This window comes from Anabrus simplex, chromosome 3 (assembly GCF_040414725.1).
Source record: "Anabrus simplex isolate iqAnaSimp1 chromosome 3, ASM4041472v1, whole genome shotgun sequence".
Taxonomy (NCBI): Eukaryota; Metazoa; Arthropoda; class Insecta; order Orthoptera; family Tettigoniidae; genus Anabrus; species Anabrus simplex.
Genome location: NC_090267.1, coordinates 261,216,619 through 261,233,705, shown reverse-complemented (window position 1 = coordinate 261,233,705; position 17,087 = coordinate 261,216,619). Strand labels below are relative to the sequence as shown.

At 38.5% G+C, this 17,087-nt stretch overlaps 1 protein-coding gene across 3 annotated transcripts in view; it reads right to left on the bottom strand.

Moving 5' to 3' along the window:
• Positions 1–17,087, bottom strand: part of LOC136866214 (WD repeat-containing protein 55 homolog) — a 129,512-nt gene that overhangs the window by 94,650 nt on the left and 17,775 nt on the right. For all 3 annotated transcript variants that reach the window (XM_067142994.2, XM_068226652.1, XM_067142995.2), the window contains one exon: positions 163–323. In XM_067142994.2, coding sequence (XP_066999095.1) covers positions 163–315 — 153 coding nt within the window. In that variant the 5' untranslated portion in view covers positions 316–323. The remainder of the gene's footprint in view (positions 1–162; positions 324–17,087) is intronic.

Genomic DNA, 17,087 nt, shown 5'->3' with positions numbered 1-17,087 from the left:
GTGGAGCAAGTAACACCGGCTACCTAGAGCAACTACATGATGACGTCTGAGTTAGAACACTGCATAGTGCCTGAAATAGCAGTATAATAGTTTCCTTTCATTTGCTTTCCCCTCCCACTTTATGATATTCTTCATTGTGACAAGTAAATAGGACAAATATACCGATGCATTGTCTCCGGAGGTATGCTGAACTGCTGTGGGACTGCTGCTGCCATCTTCATTCTCCATATCACTACTGTCACTGTCCAACATGCTTACATCACTGCCAGAATCGTCAGAATCATCAGTTATACATTCACCTTCATCCACACACATTCTGATATCTGCAAAAGATAATATTAAACACCATATAATGAGGAAATCACAAAGAAGCTGGAAAAAAAATTATTATGAATTACAAAATAAAAATAGAAAAAAAAAAAAAAAAAACATTAAGAACACAAGTAATAATCAAAGGAAAACAGGAAAAGGAAATCTTTCTGACCAAAGGATATTGGTTAGCCTAGTTTTCTTTTCAGTACATCCTTTATGATACCTGCAATCACTTGAATCTTTTACAAACCAACATTGTCTATGACCCGTTGAGGTGTCACTTGGAAATCTATCAACAGCGTTCAACATATTAGTTAGTTTACTGTAGATGCAAGTGACTTGTCTTCACTGCAAATAGCTTACATATTACGGTAACTGGTCGAAATGACCACCATTGTTTCTAATACACTTAAAACATCTGTATATAACAAACTGACCAATTCTGTCAACAAATCAGGACTGAACACTTCTGAAAATAAACAAAATCAGGACTGAACACTTCTGAAAATAAACAATCTATAACTTCCTTCAATAGTTCCAAATCTAGTGGTGTCTACCAAAAAAAAACCACTTGTTTTTCATTGTACCCCCACATGGAGAAATGATATGGAGTTTCATTCTTATTCAATGACTGCATTTAGATCCACATTTGCCTAGTTAACACACTTATGCCTATTAACCCTGACAGTAACACCATACGTTTTTCTGATGTGTTGTGCGAATGAATGCCATCTATTCCTCTTAAGGAGGGGAGAGTTATCCCCTCCACCACCTCTATTCCTTGTTCATTCCATCTGGGAACTTTAATGTAACTTTAAATAATAGGCTTTGAGTGACACGTCTTCGAAACGTGTGGTGTAACTAAAGCGATATTTATAGACGTGTTACTGTCAGGGTTAATATGTCCAGTCAATTTAAACACAGCTTTGTTGTTGCACAAGATCCGATTGAAGAACACAGGATAACCTTCATTTTAAATTGTATTCACTTCACAGAACTGACAGACTGTCTTCATGCATAGCTTGTAGTAGGAGGAGCTATACCAGATGAATGGAGAGTTGCTATAGTAGCCCCTGTGTATAAAGGAAAGGGTGATAGACATAAAGCTGAAAATTACAGGACAGTAAGTTTGACATGCATTGTATGTAAGCTTTGGGAAGGCATTCTTTCTGATTATATTAGACATGTTTGTGAAATTAATAACTGGTTCGATAGAAGGCAATTCGGTTTTAGGAAAGGTTATTCCACTGAAGCTCAACTTGTAGGATTCCAGCAAGATATAGCAGATATCTTGGATTCTGGAGGTCAAATGGACTGTATCGCGATTGACCTGTCTAAAGCATTTAATAGGGTGGATCATGGGAGACTACTGGCAAAAATGAGTGCAATTGGACTAGACAAAAGAGTGACTGAATGGGTTGCTATATTTCTAGAAAATAGATCTCAGAGAATTAGAGTAGGTGAAGCTTTATCTGACCCTGTAATAATTAAGAGGGGAATTCCTCAAGGCAGTATTATCGGACCTTCATGTTTTCTTATATATATAAATGATATGAGTAAAGGAGTGGAATCGGAGGTAAGGCTTTTTGCGGATGATGTTATTCTCTATACGTAGAGTGATAAATAAGTTACAAGATTGTGAGCAACTGCAACGTGACCTCAAAAATGTTGTGGGATGGACAGCAGGCAATGGTATGTTGATAAACGGGGTTAAAAGTCAGGTTGTGAGTTTCACAAATAGGAAAAGTCCTCTCAGTTTTAATTACTGCGTTGATGGGGTGAAAGTCCCTTTTGGGGATCATTGTAAGTATCTAGGTGTTAATATAAGGAAAGATCTTCATTGGGGTAATCACATAAATGGGATTGTAAATAAAGGGTACAGATCTCTGCACATGGTTATGAGGGTGTTTAGGGGTTGTAGTAAGGATGTAAAGGAGAGTGCATATAAGTCTCTGGTAAGACCCCAACTAGAGTATGGTTCCAGTGTATGGGACCCTCACTAGGATTACCTGATTCAAGAACTGGAAAAAATCCAAAGAAAAGCAACTCGATTTGTTCTGGGTGATTTCCGACAAAAGAGTAGCGTTACAAAAATGTTGCAATGTTTGGGTTGGGAAGAACTGAGAGAAAGAAGAAGAGCTGCTCGACTAAGTGGTATGTTCCGAGCTGTCAGCGGAGAGATGGCGTGGAATGAAATTAGTAGACGAATAAGTTTGAATGGCGTTTATAAAAGTAGGAAAGATCACAATATGAAGATAAATTTGGAATTCAAGAGGACAAACTGGGGCAAATATTCATTTATAGGAAGGGGAGTTAGGGATTGGAATAACTTACCAAGGGAGATGTTCAATAAATTTCCAATTTCTTTGAAATCATTTAGGAAAAGGCTAGGAAAGCAACAGATAGGGAATCTGCCACCTGGGCGACTGCCCTAAATGCAGATCAGTATTGATTTGATTGATTGATTGATTGATTGATTAATTGATTGATAGGTCTGTATGGTTTCATTCCCAAACATTTAAGCATTTTTCTTACCCTTGTATACGATATGCCAATCTCTCTGGATGCTTTTACAACAACTTTGATGAATTAACAAACATTTTATTTTTGCAATTTACATGTCGCACCGACACATATAGGTCTTATGGCGACGATGGGTCAGGAAGGGGCTAGGAATGGGAAGAAAGAGGCCGTGGCCTTAATTAAGGTACAGCCCCAGCATTTGCCTGGTGTGAAAATGGGAAACCACGGAAGACCATTTTCAGGGCTGCCGACAGTGAGGTTGAACCCACAATCTCCCGAATACTGGATACTGGCCGCACTTAAGCGACTGCAGCTATCGAGCACGGTGAATTAACAAACATTGCACCCAGATGTATATTCTGTGCCCAGAATGCAGTGCATTACCACCAAACCCAATGTATCAAACTTATGCCTGTTGCTCACGGTAAAATTTTCTGTCAAATTTATTGTACAATAATTTAATTTTATAAAATTTCTTTTGCTCACGGTCAAATTCAAGTTTTATAAAACCTTTGATAAAACTTTTCATAAAATAGGACATGTTCTATTCCGTAAAATTTTTACAAAACGAACCAATCCACGAAGCTGACAGCGCAATGATGCTGGTGCTACGTCGTGAGAAGATTGTGAAGCTCGATTGTAAACAAACATTTCTTTCTAAAATGGCAGGATCTGGGTGGACTAAGGAAACTGTTAGTGTTTTACTGGACGAATACCAGAAATATCCTTGTTTGTACGAAGTTAAAACACCACTTTACCACAACAGAAATGCAAGGAGAGGGCAGAAAACACAATCGTCAAATTCCTATATGAATGCTGGTCTTCTAACCGCAACTAATTTTTGACCAAGGACAGCAATCCTCTACCCTCTTCTCTTCCTTTGATCCAATCCCGAGTCCAGCATTTTCTGGCATTTCTTTTCTTCCTTTTTACCACTGTACAACCTATAATTGCAGCTAAAGCAGTAACTTTTGCTTTGTTTGTTGGAGCCATACTCTCAAACACACTGTTAGTTGAACAGCTGATTCTTGGTTTAAAAGTTTATCGATAGATGGCAGCACATACACATCTTAGTTCAGAAGTGAGTTCATAGATGGCCATCCTGATGCTTCCATGGATTTTATAAAATAATTTCATTGTGAGCAACACAACTTGTTTCCACCAAATTTTTATAAAATTAATTGTACAACAAATTTTACAAAACATTTTACCGTGAGCTATAGGCATTAGAGAGCTTATATAAATTCCTCAACAAGTTGGAATTTCACAATAATGAAATTTTTGTTCAAAAGCTGATTCACTTCAGAATGATTGCAGTCATACAAAGAAAGCTTGCGTTGCAATGTGAGTTCAAGTCCATTGTACGCATGCCACATGGCTGCTTAACGTACATTTCCATGAATAAACAATCACTTAGCACCTACTAATACCAAGAAATAAGCATCAAACACAAGCACACCATGGGTTTCAACCGGTGTCACTGTAGTGTACTTGATATGATGTGATCCTATCAGCTCAGAGGTCCATGTTCAAATCTCTATCCTGGCAAAGATTTGTTCTTCGATTGGTGCTCTCAAGCCACATATAGATTCAGTAACACTGCCTCGCAAAGCTCATTTGAATTTGCCCATGAAGCAACCTGATTAGCAAACTTTAGCAGCTGATAAAATGACAATGCTGTGATACTAAATTATTTACCAACACTCTTATGCTCATATTTTATTTATTTATTCTGAGTATTGTCCCAATGAGCTATTAGCTCGAAGAACAGACTGCCCTTTACAGTTTTAGCTTTAGAATTAATGGTAAAAATGTTTAATAATCATAATATATGTTGATCACAACAATGTTGGCAGTATACTGGAGATAATAAGCATTATATTTAACTGTGTCACGTGCACGTGCATGTGTGTGTGTAAAAATAACATACTACCATCAAAAAGTTTAAACTCACCTCTGAAATTCTATATACTGTATATTCTTAAAACTGATGTTTAACTGAGATTTATCGGATTTCTGATCTATTTTCTGCTGGAGGTATATGGTTGTTCTGATCTATTCTTCTTCTTCCTGATACGTTTCTGCTTATGCAGGTCGTTCACAGAGCCTCTTCCAATCTTCTCTTTTTTCTCACATTCTATCGTTCACCAGTCATCACTGTCTGCCACTGTAGTCCTCTCCGATTTACGTCATCCTCCATCTCATCCCTCCATCCTGTTCATGGTCTTCCAATTGGTCTTCTTCCAGATTCTGTCCATTCCAGAGCTCTTCTTGGTAATCTTTCTTGTCTCAATCTTTTGATGTGGCCAAACCACTTCAGCCTATTTCTCTCGTAGCATGTTTCGTACGGTTTCATTTCTTATCTTGTCCCTCCTTGTTTTACACAAGATCCCTCACAGAAAGCACATCTCTGTCGCTTGTAATCTACTCAGATCTTCTTTTTTTTTTTTCTTTTTTTCTTTTTTTGTCCAAGTCCAACATTCTGATCCATAGGTCAATATTGGCAAATAATACGATTTATATATCATGATTTTTATTTTGGTAGGTACTTTCCAATTTCTAATTATGTCTGATACACAGTAATAAAATTTTGAGCAATTTCCTATTACCTCTGAAATTTCTTCCTTATGTTTCCTTTCCCAGTTAGCTTACTTCCTAGGTAATTAAAAGCATCTACCTGATCTATTACACATTAAAATATAATTATTATTTGGATGTTACATAGCTATGTATGTGGAGAGTGATACCTGTTCAGTTTGTGTGTACCAAAGGACAACCTTTATTCTGTTATATTGCTATACCAAATAATTTATGAGCTTTAACCCTTTCACTTCCAAACATTTCGGCAGGGTATGTGCAAGAAATCCCAGGCCCTCTTCTTGCTTTATTGTAGTATTTTACTAAAATATGCATGTTTCACTTATTTATTGTCCAAATTGAATAATGTTTTTAAGTTTTATTTGTAAATACCTACTCTAAAAGATACTAAATGCAAAAAGTAAATATTCATGCAAAAAATATATATAATTTTCCAAAATCTACTGACAAAATCAGAAAGTTTTTTATTGTTTTCACATTTCTTCAAAATTTAAAATACAAAAACTAGCTGGCCTCCAACCATCCATATCACTTAAAAGAACAATTAAAAATGTACAAAACCACTAAGTTTCAGAACTACAGAATTGCAGAATTACAAACAACACCACTTTCCTCGAACAACGTAGTCAGCTAGCGCACAAGGTCAATGCCTTCTAGATTTCGCTCACTTCTTTTGGCACTGTATACTATACTAAAATTTGTTTAAGCGGTTGATATGAGTAGAACATTTCTTCCCTATTAATTTGGTGTATGTTACGCGTATATTTCAGAGCGCACTATATTTTCAAAAAATTATTTACGAAACGTCTGTGTATATGGACGTTGGGATTTCTTGCACATACTGCCGATGTCCGTATATACAGACGCTGGGAACGAGAGGGTTAAAAAGACACTATTGTCACTGCTGTTGAATTAATCTATTGTTAGCTGTAATAAAAGCTATTTTCCCTCCTTTTTGAATGTCTCTGTTGGTTTTGACTGTTTTCCAACACTGACTTCTCTTCGGTAACGGTCCAATTTTTGCAGCATACGGATTTACTGCAGAAATGGGAAGAAAAAAAAAAAAAGCTAGCATAAGTGAAGAAAAGCGTGCTATGGCATGTAGCTACTAAATAGTTGTTTGGTCAAACCAGCAGATTGCTGCAAAATTGGAAACTTCTGAATTTGGTGTTTGTTCTGCTTTGAACTGAAGACAAGAGGCAGGCACTCATACAGATCAAGTACATTGTGGATGTTCTAGAACAACATTTGCTTCTGAAGATACACACACTGTGATCTTAAGGTTAGAGTAACAGAAGATTTACAGCTGTGGAGATTTATACTGAAATCAACAGAACTAAAGAACAGCCAGTGTCAGCATCGACTGTGAAATATCATGTATGTGATGCTGGGTTGTATGGATGTACACTGCCGGCCAAACGTTTCCGGACAAAACATATGTACCCCACAAGAATATGTTTAATGATTGTTTAATGCCAGATTATATTACTGTAACCAAGTTGTGAAGGTTTTCGGGCAACGGCGACGAGTTTACGTTTGACGTTCAGCATCGGAAAAAATGCATCCTACAGTAGAACACCTACAGTGAAACATGAAGGGGGCTTTGTGATGGTTTGGGGTTGTTTCACATTCAGTGGAGTTGGAAGACTGCACCGAATTCAAGGAACACCGGACAAAAACAGGTACCATTCAATCATATCTCGTTACACTCTTCCGTCTGGACAGCACGTGGGTTTGTCCTCCAATAAGACAATGACCCCAGACACACATTTCGCTACTGCATGAATTATCTGCAAAACAAACAAAACTCTGGAAACTTGTTTTTAATGATATGCACCCCCCCAATCCCCGGACTTAAATGCAATTGAGCTGCTGTGGGAGGAGTGGGAACGGTAAGTCTGAAAAGTGTGTCCTCCTTCATCGGAAAAGCTGTGGGACATCTTGCAGAATACCTGGCAAAGAATACCTGCATCAGTGTTAGAAAAGCTTATTTTGAGAATGCACAGAATAGTTAAAAGTGTACTTGCAGCAACGCGGGGTTTCTTTGATAAGAAGAGAGTTTGATGTGTATTGGTGATCTGTGGAAGTAAATGTGTACATATTGTCCACTTCTTGCTCAGATATAACATATAAACGTAGGTTTATCGTAAAATATTAGTTTTGCATAGGTATGTTGTTGTCTTTTAATCTCAGTCCATTCTTTAACAGTTCAATGCTTGCCCGGAAACTTTTGACCGGCAGTGTACGAGGACAGTTTGAAAAGTTCTCGGAATCACCGCTAGATGTCAGTGCTAGAGCAACGAGGTTCCCGCGCAATAATCACACATCCTTTGTGAGTGAACACGTGGCGCGTCAGTGCTCTAACTGCAGGAGTGTGGTAGTGACGACTCTTTGTTGTTGTTCCCGCGTAGTGATTTGTGACAATGGAAAGAACTGAGATTCGAGCAGAGATTAAATACTTTGTAAAGAAAGGTATGAAAGCAAAGGAAATTTATGCTGACTTTCAGAACACACTGGGGGATTCTGCTCCTTCATTTTCAACTGTTGCCAAGTGGACCAGCGAGTTTAAATTTAGTCGGGAGAGCTTGGATGATGATCCGTGTAGTGGACAGCCAAAAAGTGTTACGACCCCAGAATTTATCGCAAAAGTGCATAAAATGGTCGTGGAGGATCGTCGACTAAAAGTGCGGTAGATTGCTGAAACTGTAGAGATGTCTTCTAAATGGGTATATTATATTTTAACTGAAGAATTGGGTATGAAAAAATTATCCGCAAGATGGGTGCCGCGGCTCTTGACACTGGACAATAAACGCACCAGATTGGAAATGTCTGAACAAAGTCTGGCCCGTTTTCAGTGCAACCAACAAGATTTTTTGTGCCGGTTTGTGACTACAGATGAAACTTGGGTCCACTACTATACCCCAGAGACAAAACAGCAGTCAAAGCAGTGGAAACATGCTGATTCACCACCACCAAAGAAAGGAAAGGCAGTGCGTTCGGCCGGAAAGGTCATGGCCTCAGTTTTCTGGGATGCAAAAGGCATTCTGCTGATAGATTATCTTCCTACTGGCCAAACAATTACAGGGCAATACTATGCAAACCCCCTAGACCAACTACAGGAAAAGATACACGAAACAAGGCCAGGTTTGGCAAGGAAAAAGGTCATCTTTCATCAGGACAACGCTCCGCCGCACACAAGTGTTATTGCCATGGCAAAACTTCATGAACTGGGGTACGAATTGTTGCCACATCCACCTCACCACATCACCTGATTTGGCACCATCAGACTTTCATCTATTCCCCAAGCTGAAAATTTTCCTCGGTGGACGGAGATTTTCTACAAGGGAAGAAACAGCGGAATTGGAGAGGTATTTTGCAGGCCTGGAGGAATCTCATTTTCGAGATGGGATCAAGGCACTGGAACATCGCTGGACCAAATGCATTAGTCTACAGGGAGACTATTTTGAAAAATGAAAGCAATTCCACCGAGGTAAGATACTTAATTCTAGTACATTCTGGGAACTTTTCAAACCACCTACGTATATCTGCCAAAAAAAGCCTCTGTTAACACGCAGACATAAATCTCAAGAGACAAGTGGGCCAGACAACACGGGATTGGACGAGTGATAGTGGAAATGTGCTATGGACTGATAAGTCAAAATTTGAGAACTGAGGGTCAAATCAGCATCAGTATGTACACAGCCATCCAGGCAAAAAAAAGAATGCTAGAAGGCTGCCTAACATCAGCTGTGAAGCATGGGTATGGTAGTATTGGTGGGTTGTTTCAGTAACAATAAAGCAGGAGATTTGCTGATAGTGGAAGCTATCTTGAAGGAGTAGTACCATTGTATTCTGTCGAGCAATGCACTACCATCTGGAACTTTACTTATTGGAAGAGGGTTTGTTCTGCAGCAGGACGACAGCCTGAAACACAAGTCAGTGCTGTGGAAGAAGTATATAAGAAACAAAGAATCAACGGGAGCTCTACAAGTAATGGCCGGGTCCACTCATTCACTCAATTTATCATCCATCGAGTTGTTGTGGAATGAACTTGACTGTAAGTCAAAACAGTCTTCTGTCAACAATTGTGAAGATCTCTGGCTCCCACCATCGTCAGCCCTGAAGATGGTTTTCTATTCTCACACCAGGCAAATGCTGGGGCTATCCCTTAATTGAGGACATAGCCATTACCTCACCAATTCTAACCCTTTTTCAACCTTGCAGTGCTGTAAACCTTTGATGCGTTAGCGTAACGTTAAACCACTAGCAAAAGAAAATCTCTGGAAATGCCTTTTGGAAGCATGGGGAATTATTGTATAACCACAGAGATGTTGGAAAATCTAACCAGAAGAATGCCACCTATTTGTCAAGCAGTAAGGATGACACATAGAAAACCACAGAGTTTGAATAGTGTAATTCAAAAATATTTTATTTCCATTATTTGAATCATAAAGTGCTTGTGAATTTGCATTGAGCATACATGGGACTGGTTGAAAACACCTGTTTTTGATCATCCACAATTCCACACACTCTCCCAGACTTCATTACAGTGGCCTGCATGGAATGGAACTTTCTACCACAAGAGGCCATATTAAAGATGGGGTGAAGAAGGGGACAACCTTCACTAAATTGTAACCTTTTCATTATTACTGTTAATTTGTGTTAGATACTGGAAGAAAAACATTGGAGTTCGTAAAAGTTTACATTCCCAGGATATGTATCTCTATGATACAATAAACAACATTCTCAAACTTTATTTTTGCATTACATCCTTGATATTCCAGACCTTTTTTGTGGTTTAACACCCTAAAATTGTTTTTCTGTCTGTATATTTCAAATGTTCAGCTAATACCTTTCTTTTTATCTTGTATGAGGAGTACAATGATCAATTTCAATTTAATATTTGTCTATCTGTTTTGTAATTTATTATTACAACATTGCTAAATAGAGGCCGGGGAGAAGGGGGGCATATATTTCCACAACAATTAACTTCTTTCAAAATGCATGGAAGTTGTAAGAATAAATATTTTACACACTTTTTATCCATTCATTTTCTGATAGGATGGGTCATCTTGCTAACATAATAAGAATGGAGTATTTGTCTACATAGTCCTTTCTTGTTGAAGTTTTAAAGAGGTTGATAGCATACACGATGCGGAGATGATATCCATCATTGTTTAGATTGAATAAATGCAAACAGAAGCCAATCCATTTTTCATGAAACTTTCCAATATTTAAGAAGAAACATCCAGAATTTCCCTGCACTTTGCTTTATCTCTATTTGTTATGCAGAAACTAGAAATTATGTTATTTTCCCTGACAATAATACCTCTCAGCTAGAGAGCAGCAAACAGTGAATTCAGCGAGTTCCATCCCAGGCCACGGATACTAACCCCAGGTCCAATGTTGGTTTCTTGATAACAGTAGCGGTTGTGTCTGGTACATTCTTGCCTTCTGCTTAGTGTGTAGAATACAAAACCATTCAAAATAAAGTCTTAAACATCCTGACTGTTAAGATTTGTTTTTTTCTAATTGTTGCTTCACTGAGATTTTAAAATTTAATTTCCTTACAGAAGTACCTACAGAAACCCTAGGCCCACACAAGTTGCAGTGAGACTTCAGTGTTCATGCCGTATTACTTTGGGATACCAGTACTAGCGTCCCATGTTCAAGTGTAAGCCTTTCAACTGTAACTCACTGCATAGAACTCATAGGCACCCTAAGAACCTAATTCTGGCATCACACATGTTTTGAGACCTCTTCAAGGTACCCGCAACATCATTTCTTTTTTTTTCTGATCATGATGTTATATGCCCACCTTCAGTGATTGTCTATGGTAATGGCTTCTTTACACCTTACATTTACTTTTCTGAAAACATTCTGCTCTATCAACAAATCAACATAAACCAACAAGTTCTAAAATTACTTTTAAAATACTGAACACATTCTGATACAGGTCCCAGTGTTCATCAGCTCAATGGTCATAAAATTAATTTCCATGCAAGCAAAGCCATGTGCAGAAGCTAGTTATTTGAATTTCTTTTATTTATTTTTTTAACACTGAAAAGTGCAAATACTGTATTATTCAATGATCTAGCTAGTCTTGAGTGTGTTTTTCTTCCAGGGTATCTGATACTCTCCAGGAAAATGCTGGGGTAGTACCTATTTCATGTCTGTCTAGTCTTAATAATTACAGTACACAAACTACCTTAGCCACTACAATATCAATGGTTACTGGAAACACAGAAGTTCACAAAGACAATGGCCTACAATGCTCTAAGTCCCTAAAACTAATCTGTACTACAAAGATTGACTGCTGTCCTGCTGCCAATCATATTCTCTAGATGGCATTACTCCTGCAATCGCACAAAAGCTAAATTGTCAACAACAAATATAACAGCTAGTAGATTCTCTAAGCAAACATTTCCTCCTTGACAATGCCCAAATGACAAAGCTATGTTGTTCCCACAAGCAGGGGATCATCATCATTGATTTTCCACTCCAGCAAGTGGGTGTGGGTGTTTGCGAACCTCTTTCAGTTCGTCCTGTCCATCCACAGCTGAAGTTCTACCTTTTGCTGCCAATTTACATCATGTTTGGCAAGGTCTTTGAAAATATGCTTTTCCCAACTATCACGAGGCCTTCCTCTGGACGCCTTACCAACAACATTCCTTTCATAGTATGCTCTTAGGGTCCTAATTGGAGCCATCCTTCTCATATGTCCATACCATTGTAATCTGCTTAATTCTAAGGTTACCGACAGGCTCCTGTCCAGTCCAAGTTGTTGCCGAATACTTTCATTCCTTATTTTGTCTCTCCTTGTCTTTTGGAGACATGACCGAAGAAACTTCCTTTCAGTGGCCTGTAGGCAAATTTGTGCACATCTAGTCAACGTTGCTGCTTCCAGTCTGTATGTTAGAATTGGTACAAGATGTTTTGTACAGTGTGAGCTTGCAAACTTGGGGGAAATGTGTCATCCCAAAGTAATTGACAAACGGAGTGGTAGAAATTTTGATGCAGCTTGTATTCTATTGCCTATATCTTGGTTTATGGTATTGTCAGAAGAAACGAAGATCCCTAAGTACTTTAAATTATTGTTAATGCCTACTTCTTCATTTTGCACTTGCAGATGGACTGCTTCAGGATTTCGACTTATCACTAAACCGAAGGTTTTAGTTCAGCTGAAAATCATTCCCATTCTTTCAAATTATTCTTGCCAAACATTTAGTTTAGCTTGAACTTCTGCTTCTGTCTCACCCCACAGCATAACATCATCAGCAAATACAAGTACATTTGTTGTCTGATCCTTCATTTTTACTGCTTTTATAACGTCATCCATTATAGTAATGAAGAGAAGTAGTGATCGACAACTTCCTTGTTAGACTCCGTTCTTGATTTCAAAACAGTTTGACCTGCCTCCTTGAATTTGCACACAACTCTTTGTCACTCAATATAGTTGTTACACTCGAGCTATAGTCTCATCTGGCAATTCTTTATGTCTTAGATGTTCCTATACGTGCTTACGGGATACATGATCATATGCCTTCTCAATATCCAAGAATACAACTATAACCGTTCTATTCACATCCCAGTATTTTTCAAAGAGCATTCTTGTCAAAAAAATGAGGTCTAGCATTGATCTGTTTGCTCTAAATCCATGTTGTTCTTCCTCAAGTTAAGGTTCAACAAATTTTCTGATTTTTCTCTCCGGGATGATCTTATATTTTTAACCCATGAGATAAAAGGTTACGCCTCTATAGTTGTTACACTTCTTTCGGTCACCTTTCTTAAATAGTGGAATAATCACTCCTTGCATCCAGTCACTGGGGATTTGATTTTCTTCCCAAATTTTATTTAGTACTCTGTACAACCCTTGTATTCCAGGTTCACCAAGTGCTTTGATCATGACCACAATGAACTCATCCAATCCTGCATCTCGTGTTTGTCTTGCCCTATTCTATTGGCAAGATCTTCTTTGCATTTCTGTTTTTCAATGTCAACTATTCTTTCGACCTGTAACCTTTTTTCTCTGTAAAATGATAGTTTATCCTCGATTTCACTTGGATTTCCTCACTTTGGCATGGCACAAAGCTCTTCTTGCACCATTTCTAGCTTTGACGACTGCTTTTACATCCTCATTCCACCATGCTGTTTTTGAATTTTCTTATTTGGCTCTACCTTCCACATACTCTCTCAGCTGTCTTCACCAATACTCTCCTCAGGTTATCCCATTCCTCATTTGCATCTCAGGTCTTCTTTTGGTAAGATCCAAACATTTTTTTGAAACATTACCTTCACCCTTAGTTCAGAAAGTCTCCAAATTGTTATTTTTGGTGTTCTTTTGTTGTAGACTTTAAGAGATTTTCTCTTTGTGATATCTGCAACCAATAGCCTGTGGTCTCCATCCAAATTTTCACTAGGAATTACTTTGACATCATTTACAATCTTACAAACTTCTTGATTGGCGAGTATATAATGAATCACAGTTCCATATTGATCGTCCCAACTATATCTTGTGATCTTATTCGTGTCCATATTCTTGAACCAAGTGTTACTTACAACCATATTGTTCCTCATACAAAGATCTAGATGATGTTTGCCCTCTGTTGTCCTATTCCCCATTCCATGAGGATCCAGCGAGGATTCATAGCCCAGTCTGTCTGATCCAACCTGAGCATTACTGCCAAATTACTACCAAATTTCCACAATCCATATGTTCTTCCACATTGGAAAGGAAGGCTTATCTTTCTTCATTTGAACATCCTGATTGTGGAGCATAGGCCTGGATTATATGATATTTGTCTCCATTCCAATTAACTGAGCTTTAATTATTCTATCACTGACAAATTCAATCTGGCTACAAACAACAATATCTTTATACAGTATAAAGCCCACTCCATTTCTTGACTCCAAGTTACTTCCAGACCAGTATAGTTTATAGTCTAGATGGAGGTGTCTTATTCCTGTTGCCTTCCGTTTGGTTTCGCTCATCCCCATGATGACAATTTTCCTCCTTTCCATCATATCAATTATTTCTTCAGTTTTATTTGTCAGTGTTAGAATATTCAAGGTTCCAATCTGGCAACTGGGTCTTGATTTAGGTTTCGTAGCCGGTGAAGCTTCAAGCTGTAAGCCGTCATAAACGCCTAGCTGTTGTCGTTGTCTTGGGTTCTTCGATCCGAGGCTCGTATTTGTCTTGAAAGCGATTGCAATTACTCTTGCTAGGCCTAACGTTAGAGAAGATTTTCTGTCAGGGCTATCTCCCTTAGCCTTTAGCAGTCCTCTGCCACATCTGCAAGGCAGCAGCTTCCTGTTGAATTTATGTGTAATTTCCTACACAAAGGCTTCAACAAGCTCTCTAAGGGTACACTCCTCTGCCCATAGCCATTGGTTTTCCCTTAGTTTGTCAGGTTTGATAACGACTGCCCAACCCTTGACCAGACAGTCGCAGGTAGTACCATCTGCTGCTGCATGCGGTAGCAGGATGTACCTGACCTGACAATATAACAGGGGATGAGCCACATAAATATGCCTCACTATAGACTTTTTTTAATTCAATGTACTGAATGTAATAAGAACAGTTAAGTGGCTAATTACATACGATATTACAAAGAAGGAAGATCACCTCCAAGAATGTGTCTCTCTAATGTAACAATTAGCGCTATTAGCTGCCATCCTTGGGGCCTGGGTTTGATTCCCGGTACTGGCAGAGATTTAAGAATGGCAGGAGGGCTAGTATTTGGTTAAAATGGTACGTGCAACTCACATCCATTGGGAGTGTGCCTGAAAACAGCTGCATCATCTAGGGACAAGGACACAAGTTTGTACACCTCCGTTGCGTAACAATTTGTACTACGAGCTGCTGTCCTCGGTGGTCCGGGTTTGATTCCCAGTACTGCCAGAAATTTCAGAATGGCAGGAGGGCTGATATGTGGTTAAAGTGGTACATGCAGCTCACCTCCAATGGAAGTATGCCAGAAAAGAGCTGCACCACCTCAGTATGATGACACAAGTATAATTTTTTCTTTACCTCCAAGAATGGCAGGACCTCTAAGCAAACACTTCCTCCTTGACAACACCCAAATGACGAAGCTATGTTCTTCCCACAAGTAGGGGATGACTCACATAAATATGCCTCACTACAGACTTTATGATTTCAATGTACTGAATGTAATAAGAACAGTTAAAAGTGACTAATTATATAGGATATTACAAAAAAGGAAGATCACCTCCAAGAATGTCTGTCTCTGCAGTGTAACAGTTAGCACTATTAGCTTCCATCCTTAGGGGCCTGGGTTTGATTCCCAGTACTGCCAGAAATTGCAAGAAATCAGCTTCATTTCCTGTATCAAATCCTATTTACAATGAATCAGTAACAGTAAATTTCCACCTTTTTGATACTTACATTTGCACTTAGCAAATCAATTAATCATATACAGTAGATGTTTCATTCCATTTGAAACATTGCCTGCTGTATTACAATGCTTAGGTGAAATTACAAAGTATTTATCTTCTTAAGAACATCTTAATAAGTACCTCGTTTTACTTTGAAATAAATTAAAATCAATGTGGATGGTTGAATGGGGTGGTGAAATGGGAGGGAAAATGGATTTACTTTTTTGCCTATTTTAAAACTATATCTGTTCATTTGTACAGATGTTATAAAAAATGTTTTTGTGTCAAGCACTTTTTTCACTTTGATATATGATATTCTGCTTGTCTACTAATAAAAAGTTTTTGAAAAATAATTTTCCTTTGTCACAGTTCTATATTTTACAAGGATGTTCTCTTCATTTGCTCCTTCCAAGGTAAAGGTTGTGTGTGTTAATTTTATAAAAGTGTCTCTTGAATTCAATTAATTCAGGATCCCTGAAGCTGATTACTGTCATAAAAAAACCAAACCAAACCCCATGGCACTACAGCCCTTGAAGAGCCTTGGCCTACCAAGCGACCGCTGCTCAGCCCGAAGGCCTGCAGATTACGAGGTGTCGTGTGGTCAGCACGACGAATCCTCTCGGCCGTTATTCTTGGCTTTCTAGACCGGGGCCGCTATCTCACCGCCAGATAGCTCCTCAATTCTAATCACGTAGCCTGAGAGGACCTCGAACCAGCCCTCACGTCCAGGTAAAAATCCCTGACCTGGCCGGGAATCGAACCCGGGGCCTCCGGGTAAGAGGCAGGTACGCTACCCCTACACCACGGGGCTGGCTGATTACTGTCATACTATTATTAAAAGAGCTTCCCCGAAATCTGGAAAGAGTGAACAATAGTGATAATATCCTCATTTTTTTAAAAAATTTATTAGATTCCAGAGTAAAGTTTACTGTAGAAAAAGAAGGTTCCATAAACTTTTTAGACATAAATATCAGACAGGATAAGGAAGAGTTTATTTTTAAGATATATAGAAAGCCCACTTTTTCTGCTGTTACGATAAAGAACCACTCATTACATCTGGAATTACAAAAAAGATCGGCTTTTGATAATACCTCTTTCCCACGTCGAACGAGAAAAAGAATTGCTCTTTAACTGTAAACAAGCCCAATATAACGGTTTTGGATTTAATATGGTAAACAAAATAATCAGAAAATTCAAACAGAAGTTTCATACTAATCTAACACCCAAAATAAAGAAGAAAGATGAATATGCCAGGTTCA